Below are 12,170 nucleotides of genomic sequence, written 5' to 3'. Positions count from 1 at the left end.
CAGCCAAAAGTTGATCAATGACAGACTTCTGAAACTCCTTTTTAGTTGTAATCACAGGAGAGCTCAATTTATTTCTCTTTTTCCTCAGGGCTCAATATGTGTGTTGAGAAAGTGGTATCATCAGAGGGGTTGCGAATCCAGTCGTTATTACCTGACGTAGCTGGAAAGTATTCCCTGAACGTTTGCAAAGTCCTTTTAGGTGTGCAGTTATATTGGTTTTAGTACAGTGATCCCACTAAAGTTTATCTTCTGCCAGGAAGTCATGAAGAGTACTGAAACGCTCAGGTTAATTGTTTTCCAAACACCTTTCCCAGAACTGCAACTTCTTTATCATGGATTCAGGTCGGTCTTGTATGTTGAAAACTGTTATGTTGAGGACTTGAAGAGAGAAATTTAGGTAATTAATCCTCGAGAAAATGTCTGCTAAGTAAGCCAGGCTCTGGAGCCAGACATGATTTTCCATACAGCTGGTGAGATGGAAAGGGTGGCTGTTGAAAAAAAGAAGGATTTCTGTTCTAAGCTCAAACAAGCACACAAGGATTTTGCTACATGACAGCCATCTAACTTTGCTATGGGACAACAGGCAATTGTGTACATTACCCAGTTTTTTACAAAGTATGTGAAATATTCTGCAATTTGTTTTCTGTGATTTTATTAAATTCACCACTGCATTGTCCAGCACTTCCTTCAGTCCGTCAGGCATGCGTTTTGCTGCGAGGGCTTGTCTCTGGATGCTGCAATGAGTCCAAGAGACGTTTGATGTAGCCTTTTTTGTTTGAACTACAAATCCCTCATTGATGTGGCCCCATCAGTGCAAATGCCTAGACAATGAGACTAATCTATTTCCTTTTCTTGAAAATATACATTAGTCAGAAGATATCTTCTCCAGTTGTACATTCTTTCCATGGTCGACAAAACAGCAAGTCGTCTTCAACCATACCTTCATTCACATAACGTACAAACACTAGCAAAATAGATTAGCAACATCAGTTGATTCATCCAACTGTATAACATAATATGGACTATTTGTCACTCTGTGTACAATTGTGGTCTCTACGTTACTTGACATGACATTAATTTTTTGTGACAACGTATTATTGGACAAAGGTACTACGTCAATCCTTTTTTCAGCCTTTTCTCTGAGCATGCAATGACCTGTCTTTTGTACATGGACCAGTCAAGCTCTCTGCTATGTTATGGACTTCTGATGCTTTTGCTACTTGGTAGCTCATTTGATATGACGCTTCAAGTGCATTTTCATTAGCAGTACTTGCTTTGGATACAAAACATATCACTTTTCCACTTGGTTAATTTTTACTTGAAAAAATCAACAGGCTTGTTGAGTTGTGGGGGGTGCCTAGGTTCTCAGTGGCGCCAAAGTAGAGAAGGTTTGAAGCTGCTGTTTGCTAGAACATCACCAAAAATTACGCACTGTGGTTTTGGACACCTTTGATCACCAGTACATGTAAAGCCATATTTTATATAATCGTTGTCATATTTTCTTTTCTTCATAAGCAACTTTCCAGGACCATCGTGATCACTGACATTTTCCACACTTTGGACTTGATGAAACACTAGCTGATGTCGAACGTTCATTTTCTCATGTCTTTACACTTTCCGTTTTCAGCCACTTGTCCATATTGGGTGTTCAGATAAAAATAACGCACTGAGAACACTAACAAATGAACAAACTAGAAAATGAGAATATTCACTCACGTCTCATTGGAGCAAAATGGCACACTACAGAGAATGACTGAGTATGGACTAACTGGGAGTCGTTACCGCCACATTGGGTACAATAACCTTGGTTCTGGCTGATTTGGCGCACAAATACTTTTTCTCCGCCATCAGGGGGGTTTGGGGCCAGGGACAAATTAGCCTGTACGGTCCCCCCACCCCCAGGTACAGCGCGGCTCCTGCTCCCACTCTGCTCCTCATGCCGCTCAACTTCCCCTGTCCCAGCTGCCGCCTGCGCGCCCGGGGTCCCGGCTGCTGGCTCCACGGGGCTTGGGCTGCCGGCCCTGCGTCTGGGGTCCCTAGGGAGGCTCTGTCCGCCATTACAGATTTTTTTTTCTGAGAACCCCCTGATACATTTCGTGAACCCGAGTTTGGGAACCACTGCTCTATGTCCATGTTTGTTCATGTAATAATTACAGATAAACAACCCATAGACTTAAAGGTTACTTGTGCAGCGTGGTGGCATGCCAAAAGCTAACTCTCACCAGAAGCTGGATTATTACACAAGTGTTTTTAAAATAATATTTGAAACTACTTTTTATTTTAAGAGAAGAATGAATGTTTGGTCCAGTATTTTAAAACCATTTTACACTGTTTCCTCTAGCACTATTTTTTGCACCGATTTATCTAATATCACTGCAGGCACAACTAATATAATTTATTATGAAAATATCAACATAAATATTAAAGGAACACACTTGACTTTAAATCTGTTCAGTTTACTTTTAACTAATTTTTTTTAATCTTAAATACTACATCTCTCCCTGTGTCTAGTTGGCAGTTTTTGGTTTTAAATGTTTTTTTTCTTACCTATTGCTGTAAGAGACTTGTACAAATACAGGAAACGGATTATGCAGGGGCAAACACGGAAACTTCATTTGTTTGCACATTGCGTATAGTCAGAATAAAATTACTGAGGAATATTACAATTTTTAAAAACTTTGTAGTGTTATAACTTGTCACTTGTAACAATATTAGGTTTTCAAAAATGAGATGGATGATGTACTCTTTAAATATGTTTGAGTAGTAAAGGGTCAAGTTGAGGGCACAGGTCTTAACCATGTTAAAAATCTCACATTAGCTGCTCTGTTCCCCTTATTAAGGTGCCAGTGATGATGCTGTTAGTTGCTCAGTGATGCTTGAAATACTGAACACTCTCTCAAAGTCATCTGATCCCTTGCAACATGCTGTCATATTCCTTTTCAACGGTGCAGAAGAAAATATCTTGCAGGTAAGATTAATTAGTATGCCAGATTTATAAAACATGCATAATCAGAACCCTGAATTAGAGATGATTGACAAAGGAAATAGTAATTATAGGTTTGCCTTGTATTTTGCAAATCTAAATGTCCGTTACAGGTGTTAATCGGCTTTTCAGTTATCTGAGGATAATTATAATTAATGCTATTTATAAAGTTAATTTAACCTGAATTATGAATGTTCACAATGTTGCTTTAATGAGCAGGTTCCTAAGTGTTGCAAGTAAGATGCAGCATCATGTGTTGCTCAGCTCAGACGACTGAGAATCTTGACCCTTGGGTTCTACTCCCAGCTCTACCTCTCACCTGTGTGATGTTGAGTTTTAAAAAAAAAAAAAAGTCAATTCTCTGTGCATCATTTACACTTGTTTTCAGATGGGTGAAATACTTAACTACCAGACTTAATATTTGTAAATGTTTTGATTTCCTATGACAGATGTTACAGAAGTGCAAATTGATTATTTTGTTTGCTTTAAAGTTTTTTGTGATGGTTGGCAAGTCACAATCTGATGTTATAGACATTTGTTTCCTCCTTTACCCTCCCCTGAAAAAGTATTTTAATGCTGTATAACTTTCTGTCAGTGAAAGTTAACAGACCTTGTAACTCTAAAGGGTCATCTACTCTACAGGCATGATTCTCACTTAGATTAAGGTCACTTTTTTTTTTTTTTACATCATTCTGGAAATGTAAAGTGGTTTTAGTACTCAGTTTACATTTATACTACAAGTTTAACCATACTAATGTACTGTTATGGAAGTCTATATTGTAATGTGGTTCTTCATTCATAATTCAGGGAGAACAATTTGGTTAGTAGGCCATAGTAGGGAATCTGTTGCATTCCTGATTATCGTAGTAATTACCTAAATATGTTTTGTTTTGTTGTTGTTACAAAAACAATTAGATTCTAAACCACTCTAACTATGCTAAACTATTGTTTGTAGGCATGTAAGCTTTTTGAGACAAACACTGTGTGTCTGTGTTTCTAAAGGGCCTAGCTGATTGGACTCTCTAGTATGTAATAATATACATATTAAATATTTGGATTGGACACCAAACAATGAGTGTGAACATAAGGGTTTTTGAGGGCATGAAGAAAGAGGAGACGTGGTGGTGGTGTCATGGACGCAGATGAGTGAATTTTGTTATGTTGATGGCTCCTCTTCTCTGTGCCCTCAAGTAAACTTCTGGCTTCACCTGCAATGCACCTGTGATCGTTCCCCTGTCAAAATCTGAATTCAGGTGCCTCTGATGGCAAATAATCTCTAGGCTTTTTCTTAAAGATATTTGACCTATATCTTCTTTGCTTCTTGTCAAGGCTAGTCATGGCTTCATTACACAACACCGCTGGGCCAAGTCGATTAGAGCATTTATTAACCTGGAGGCAGCAGGTGTAGGAGGGAAAGAACTTGTATTTCAGACAGGTATGATCATGCATTACATTTCCCACTTGTACACATGAGTTGGTTGTGTTTTATTTAGGACAAAAAACAAACAAACTAAAGTTTTCTTACTAGAAACAAACTTCTTAAAGAATATTGAAAATAGCCCATGAGGTCGATGAGAATAAATTTCACAGCATGCAGACTCCATCAGATCCTTACCTTGCAGATAACAAACTATTGAACAGGTTTAATTACCCTAAGGCTTTGGCACAAGCAGAGACAAAGTCATTGTGAAGACAGTGAGGCAACATGTCTTCTTAATGCCAATTTTTTGATACTTTTTTCCATAATGAATTTAGAATGAAATATTGGCCTTAATCTTGCTTTCCTGGCTCTCATCTGTCAACCTGAAATTTTTAACCATAAAATACACTTTGGGATCCTTGAAAATTCCATCTAACTCCTTTTAAAAAACAACAACTCTCTTTTATGCTGTGAAATTCACCATTCAGGCAGGAAATCCTCTGCAGCACAGCTGGAGCTTTAAGTGCAGCAGTTGTAGTTCCATTTTGTGTTGAAGTAGCTGGTACAAAACAGATCAATGGAATGGTGGATAATCCTGCTGCTGTACTTCCTAACACCTTAAATGAGTGCATTTTGTTTTTTCTGTTGGAAGCAGAGCTTTCTGCTGACCACAACTCTGCAGAAATATAAATGGGCTGGTGATAAACTTCCGTTGTATCCTGGTTGGGCTGCAGATTTCCCTCTGCTGCTCCAGTTTATTTATTGCTTCTATGGAAAACTTCAGTAGAGAGTTTTTCAAAACAATGAATTTGACACATTGCTGGAGGAATAATGTGGGAGCTGAGGAGTCTCCCAAACATATCCTTAGGTAGTGGGGAGGAGGGGTTCCAAAGCATTGGAAAGGAGACAGTAAAAACAAAGTTCTAAAATATGAGACATTTATTTTTCCTAAAAATTGCTTGATATCTGCCTAAGGAACAATAGAGGCCTTGCTGTGCTTGAGTGCATTAATCCACGTTACTGTATTGTCATTTTAATGACTATACACATTATGAATGACTCCTGTATATCCAGTTATTACATTAAAGGAGCTGTTGAATTCAGTGTTGGTTGGAGCAGAAGTTCTCAACCTCTCCAGACCACTGTACCCCTTTCAGGAGTCTGCTTTGTCGTGTGTACCCCAAAGTTTCCTCACTTAATAACTACTTGCTCACAAAATCAGGCAAAAATACAAAAGTGTTACAGAACACTATTACTGAAAAATTGCTTACTTTCTCATTTTTACCATATAAATATAAAATCAATTGGAATATAAATATTGTACTTACATTTCTGTGTAGTATATAGAGCAGTATAAACTAGTCATTGTCTGTATGAAATTTTAGTTTGTACTGACTTCGCTAGTGTTTTTCATGTAGCCTGTTGTAAAACTACGCAAATATCTAGATGAGTTGATATACCCTCTGGAAGACCTCTGCATACCTCCCAGGGGTATAGGTACCTGTGGCTGAGGACCACTGGGGTAGAGTAATGAATCTGAGACAGGAAGTCAGGAATGTCTGAGAACTGTTCCCAGCTTTATCAGTGACTCACTATGTCATCACCACCATATTACTTAATCTATTTCCCAATCAGTGAAGTGGGAGACTAATACTGCTAATACCTCAAGAGTTTTGGGGATTTGGTTTATACATTGCTTTAAAGATCTAAAGTACTAAATGAAGGCTATATATTACTACCCTTGGGATGAAGTAAGAAATACTCCCTTTAGGGGGAAGTGATTTACTTTGTTATGCATTTTCAAACAATTTATGTCTTTTACTCCCTTTCTAGGTATTGATAATAAATGCATTTAAAGATGCATTTAAATTTGTCTTTTACTCCCTTTCTAGGTATTAATAATAAATGCATTTAAAGATGTGGTTCTTGAAAAAATGCTTAACTTAATCTAATCCTTTGATAATAGTGGTGTTCAACACAGCATTTAAAAAGTGTTGCTGTTGTTTAAACTAATTTAATCTTCTGAAGTGCTGGCATCAACAAACTTCTGTACTAAAGGGGAAAGTATATACAAGATCAACAAGCAAAAAGCCAGGTGAATCACTGCAGAAGTGCTCTGTGTGCTGGGAGTAGCCAGGAGGGCCCATTGTCACAACCAATGCCATGATTTCAGTATAAGGTTATTAGTCTAATCTGGAGAGATAGAGAGAGGCATTTCTGGAAGGAGTTTTAAAACGAAGCAAGAAAGACATTTCAAAAAACCTTGTGCTATTGTGCCACTAGTTCACCCTGTTATGTTACTTCTAAGGAGAGTGAAGTGCTCCTGTCACTGTAAATATTCAAACGTTAAATTAGTTCTCAGTCCTCCAGTAGAACCTAATGGTAACACTCTAACTGACTTCAATGCGAGCAAGATATGGCTCTTGAGACTGTTCTGTAGGAACAGAACTGATTGAACGTGAAAGAGATGGATTGAATGATCTGACAGGGCTCTTCAATTAACAGTGACATGGGATTTCAATAAGTGGTGACTATTTACGATGGTATTGACTGTTTCCAGTACATGTTGCTATGGTGCTAACAGTTTGTAGCACAAAGTCAGTGGTATGTGTTAGGGGGCTTATTCCTTCACCCACTTATTTCCCTGGTCCTTCTCGCATGAACAGAGAGCAACAATACCCGAAGTCCAAAGGTGCAAACAATTCAATGTTTATTGGGGTGAACTTCCAGCAAGCATGATTCCAGTTTCTTTCCTTAGTATCCTCCTTCCCAGCTCTGACACCACAGAGCCTTACACTGTGTCCCTGTTCCCATTCCTGCCCTTAGCCAAACATGATTCCAGTTTCCCCACTCCCATTCCCTGTTCCCATTTCCCCCTTTACCAAAACATGATTCCAATTTCCTTACCCTCCATTCCCTGTTCCCATCTCCCCCACACCCCCTCACTTCCTGATTGACTGCAGACTATATAGTAAAACTTGAGTTCAGCTTAGCTATACCTTAACCAATCATTTTTCTGAAATTTAACTAACCAATCCTAACATAGTGTAACATGATTATGTAACCAATTATATCCCACCACCTTAATTAGTTTACACCCAGCAAAATTAATTATACAGCAGACAGGAACAATCACAGAACCAGACAGAGATTATACAGACAAACAATAGCAAAGTGGGAACTATAATGGCAAAACAATACAGAAGTGAGGATTTCACATCCTAGCTATTGATAAGTGAGTTCTTGCCAGACAGGATGCTATCAAAGTAAGTTTCCTTTTACATTTTCTAGGCACTTCCCTTTCTCTGGAGGGAATAGGCACTATCAGGACAGGATTGTATTCATAACAGCCCAATAGCACCTTCTTTCAATGTGACTAGTTTGGAATATGAGGATGTGACCGGTCGCTTCCCAGCTTATGGCTGCCTCTGCTGCTTAGCCAAAGGCCTTAGCCTAAGCACAGAGCCTCAGACTGTCACAGTGAGAGAAGGCTTTTACACCAGCAGACAGTGATTTTAATTCTTTCTTTTATACCTCTATAACTAGCCAAGTGATAAGAATACACCTAAATTCTTAGAGTACAGGCCTTTACAGACAGGCCTGAATATCTATATCCTAACAGTATGTAGATTTAAAATAAAAAAAAAATTAATCAAACTTGTAACTGCTTTAAACAGCTGACTGAGGGGAAGAGCAGAAAAAGCATGTCTGTTTCAGTGAATTCTTGAACTTCTCCTAAGTGCTTCTCTCTCCCCTATTTCTTTATCACAGTGAACTACACAATCATCTTTTCTCTGTCTCTGAAGCCTGTAATCTTGACATCTTCTTTGACTGAGCCCTCTCCTCTGAGCCACACATGTCTAAACCTTGCTGCTTCTTCCTGTACAGCATCTCCAAGATCCTACATTTCCTCCTTGCTCACACTGCTAAAACTCCATGCCATGATCATCATCTGCCATGAATACTGTTAATACCACCTCTCTGGCATTGAAGCCTGCAACTTCCCCCACTCAAATCTATTCAGAATGTGGCTGCTAAAATACCCTTCCTGGCTCACTGCTCTGTCAGCCCCATCTGAAGTCCCTTGATTGGCATCTCCTCTTCCAGTGCATCAAGCAAAAACATATTGTCCTTACTTTCAAAGTTCTCTACAACTTTCCCCCAACCTACTTAGCCAGGTTGTTATCACAAGGTCATCTCTTGGCACCACTCTGCCCATGATGCCAGCCTGGATTTCCTGACTCTCTGAGCACTTTCAGGTTTTCTCTCATGCTTCATCTTATTGGGGGGGGGGGGGGGGGAGGGGAAGCTTGGAGTCAAAATCTATAAAGCTGCTTGCCACCTTATCGTCCTCAAAATTTGCCTCTTATGTAATGCATACAATAAATTACAGCCTGATAATGGCTAGGAAAGTGGTGAGCTGTAGTCACTGCTACTAAATGGCTAATTGTGCTCATGTTATGTTTATCTGTTATCCTGTCTTCCCCATCCTAGCCCGCTTATTTGTCTCCTCTGCCTGTGATACCTTTTAAAAAAAAAAATCTTGTAGGTGGATTGGGGTGAGAACTGTCATTTTTGTACAGTGACTGGCACTGTGGGGTCCAAATTAATTGAGGGTCCTATGTGCTACTGCCACATAAATGGTTATTGATCAACAATATGTCCTAAAGAGTTACTTAGATTTAAAAATTATATAAAGAGACTGTGTGTAATTTTAGGCCCAGATTAGGAAGGATTTTGGTTTTGGGGCAGGAGGAGGCTTTTGTAAAACCTTAATCAAACCATCCTTTCATCTTGGATTAAAACCTCTCCAGAAGAATGTGTAGGTCAAACACTGCATCACTGTGCTATTGCACAAGAGTCAGAAAATGAAACTACTGGTAATCAAGTGAGAGATTTTTTAAGTTGTGGTAGGGACCACAGTGCTAAATTCCCCAATACCTCTGTCTGCTATATGCTGTTCTGATGGAGTGAAGAATCTGTAAACCTGCCATTGAAGAATCCCCCTTGCCTGGGGAAACCTAATGTGACGTAGAGCCATGATAGTGGCTCCTGGCCTATGGAGCCAGCCCCTGAGGGTGCTCAAATCCATGTTGGGATCTGCATGGTGCAGAACTGGCATCAAGATAGGGGTGGTGTGTAAATATGGTTTAAATAGGGGTGCCAGTATTGGTTGAACTTATTCTTTGAGGTTTCATCACATGATATAATCTTTAATTCCTGGGGACTCCAGGACAATCCTGGAGAATTGGCAACCCTAGGTTTAAAGCCACCTTGGCTGACTTCCTTCCTAGGCTGTGCCCAGTGCTGGGCTAAAATGGGCTAGGTGCTTGCTAAAGCATAGGACACCATGCGAGTTTATTTGCAGTGTTCAAACTGAACAAAGTATAAAAAGTAAAAATGGTTTAAATAGTGAAAAATAAATTAAACATGCAATGAGTGCAATTTTAAAAATCCTTGTTCATAATATTGTCACAGGTAAAGACTTGTGTACTACTTGAATCTTTTGTATAGTAATGTTTTAAGAGATTTACTGAATGACAGTAGCAATCTTATGTTAAATCCTCACAGTTCTCAAACAGTTTATTTGACATTGACTTTAATCTCTCACGATGAACGGGCTTTAACTTGTTTTTAAACACTGAGATTAGTGTTTGTTGCATGGGAAAATGGGATTTGAGCATTGTGAACTGGAGACGTGCAGTAATCTAAACAAGAACTACCTTACTGTTGAACCTATAGCCATTGTATCTAATCACCGATACAGTTATGATTAAGGCTTGTTGCCTGTCATGGGAAGCATTTTAGTTTAAAAATAAGAAGGTCATAAAAGCATATAAATTTCCCTTAGGAAATTATTAGATCAGAGAAGGAGTTACAATAAAATTGATAACCATGTGTCATGGATCCACAAAGCACTCTATGCCTCCAAGCAACCTTTATATAGTGTCTCTGGGAGTGTAGTTGTCTTTTCCCTAGGCTTCCCCTTTTTACAGGGGACAGCCCTGCTACTCAGCTACTCCAAGACTGGGTCCCTGGCTTCAACACCTCTTTTTCTCACCAGGGCTCCTTCAGCAGTCCCAAAGAGCTCAAACCCCTACTGGAGACTTGCCATCTTGGGAGGTCTGCAACTAGCAAATGTTTGCAGCAATACAGGACAGCTGTTTCAAAACAAGATATCCTTTATTAGTCAACAGAAATATGATATTTAGTTCCTTAGATTAGAATGGTAAAGCAAAGCCTGCCTACATGTGTGTGCTGCAGCATAAAGTGCATGTCTTGCCCAAACATCCAGGGTTTCACACACTACTGCACTGGACAGCAGCATTCTTATTATAGTCTAACATCTCAGTTCTTTGTTTCAAGCTTCAGTCACACTTCTTTCACATGTTCAGCCTTCCTTGGCTGGCAATCATTAAAAGTTGAAGTCGGCTGTTGGTCTTCCATTATACCTCCACAGTAACACCATTTATATGTTGATGGTTCTTGCTTGATCATGAATACGCCTACTGATGCACATGCAGCCACTACATTGCTTTCCCTCTGTCCTATAATAGAAATTAGCCCCTTCAGACCCTGTGGCCAAACAATACAAAAGTGATCAGGGAAATGAAGTCATACATTTAAAATTTAAAAAATAGAGAAATTTCCCATATTTTTCATGACCTCTTCTTAGTTGATGATATTCCATTATGCTGGATGTATAGAGAATTATTTTTAAATGAATGCACTAAGGAGTAGGATGATTGGAATGAAGGACAATGACATGAAAAACCCTACAAGTCAGGTTTTTTTAAATCATAGAGGTCATGGCTCTCAAACTCGACATGATATAGATATGATCCTGATAAAACTTCAGTTTCCTCTCTCTTCCCATCCACTTCCAATATGGTTTACTGTCCTTACTTTGAATCTTGTGCTCTCTCGCAGCAACATATTTGAGATATTAACTAATTAGCAGCATGAAACTTATTTAAGAGAGAAACTGTGGAAACACGGAAGAAAAGAGTTTTCCATTAAGATCTGTTTTTATGCGTGAACACTGATACTTAATCCAGAGACTGGTTAGATGTAGTTGAATGTGCCTAGTTCTTCTTTGAGTGTTTGCTTTGTTTTGGGGTAGGTGGATTCAGAATGTACTCCTTCATATCAGGTAGACCGGCCTGCAAGATGCACTTAATTAAGGTGTTTCCCAGGGGTCAGATATTTAAGCCCAGTAATGCCTCCTCTTAGCACTCTTCACTCCTTTAGTTTTGATCTTGTATATGATTCTCCAGTTTTTGTAAATCCCTTGTTTTCCATTGGCAGGGCCTGAAAATCCTTGGTTGGTACAAGCATATGTCTTTGCAGCCAAGCATCCCTTTGCCTCTGTGGTGGCACAGGAAGTGTTTCAGAGTGGAATTATCCCTGCAGATACAGACTTCCGTATCTACAGGGACTTCGGGAATATTCCAGGTATGTTATCAGTAAGCCTGTCAATGGGGGGCATTATTTAACCCTTATCTAGATTTATAACAAGGGGCCAATCCTGTAAATGCTCATTCATGTAACAGTTTTAGGGTTTGGGCTCTAGGCCATGAACTCCAAACTGAAACTTGACTTGGTGTCTGCTTAAGTTTAGGAGGAACATACTGTGTTTCTCCCCTAGGAAAATAACCCTCATGGTTTTTGGTGTCCCACACAGACTAGGTGTATATACTCAAGGTCCTGAGTGTTCTCTGTTTCAGTGTGTCTTCATTCTCTGTCAGCCCCCTGACTTCTAGCACA

At 39.3% G+C, this 12,170-nt stretch overlaps 1 protein-coding gene across 8 annotated transcripts in view; it reads left to right on the top strand.

Moving 5' to 3' along the window:
- The window catches only part of ERMP1 (endoplasmic reticulum metallopeptidase 1), a 63,553-nt gene that overhangs the window by 9,263 nt on the left and 42,120 nt on the right, over positions 1-12,170 (top strand). For all 8 annotated transcript variants that reach the window (XR_012668613.1, XR_007356787.2, XR_012668614.1 and 5 more), the window contains exons 3-5: positions 2,841-2,968; positions 4,313-4,418; positions 11,712-11,858. Coding sequence is in view for 3 of the 8 variants with exons in the window: in XM_048850929.2 (XP_048706886.2) it covers positions 2,841-2,968; positions 4,313-4,418; positions 11,712-11,858 (381 nt within the window). In the remaining 5 variants the exon portion in view is untranslated. The remainder of the gene's footprint in view (positions 1-2,840; positions 2,969-4,312; positions 4,419-11,711; positions 11,859-12,170) is intronic.

This window comes from Caretta caretta, chromosome 5 (assembly GCF_965140235.1).
Source record: "Caretta caretta isolate rCarCar2 chromosome 5, rCarCar1.hap1, whole genome shotgun sequence".
Lineage (NCBI taxonomy): Eukaryota > Metazoa > Chordata > Testudines > Cheloniidae > Caretta > Caretta caretta.
Note: the sequence above shows the minus strand (reverse complement) of the source record. Positions and strands in the feature narration are given on the sequence as shown.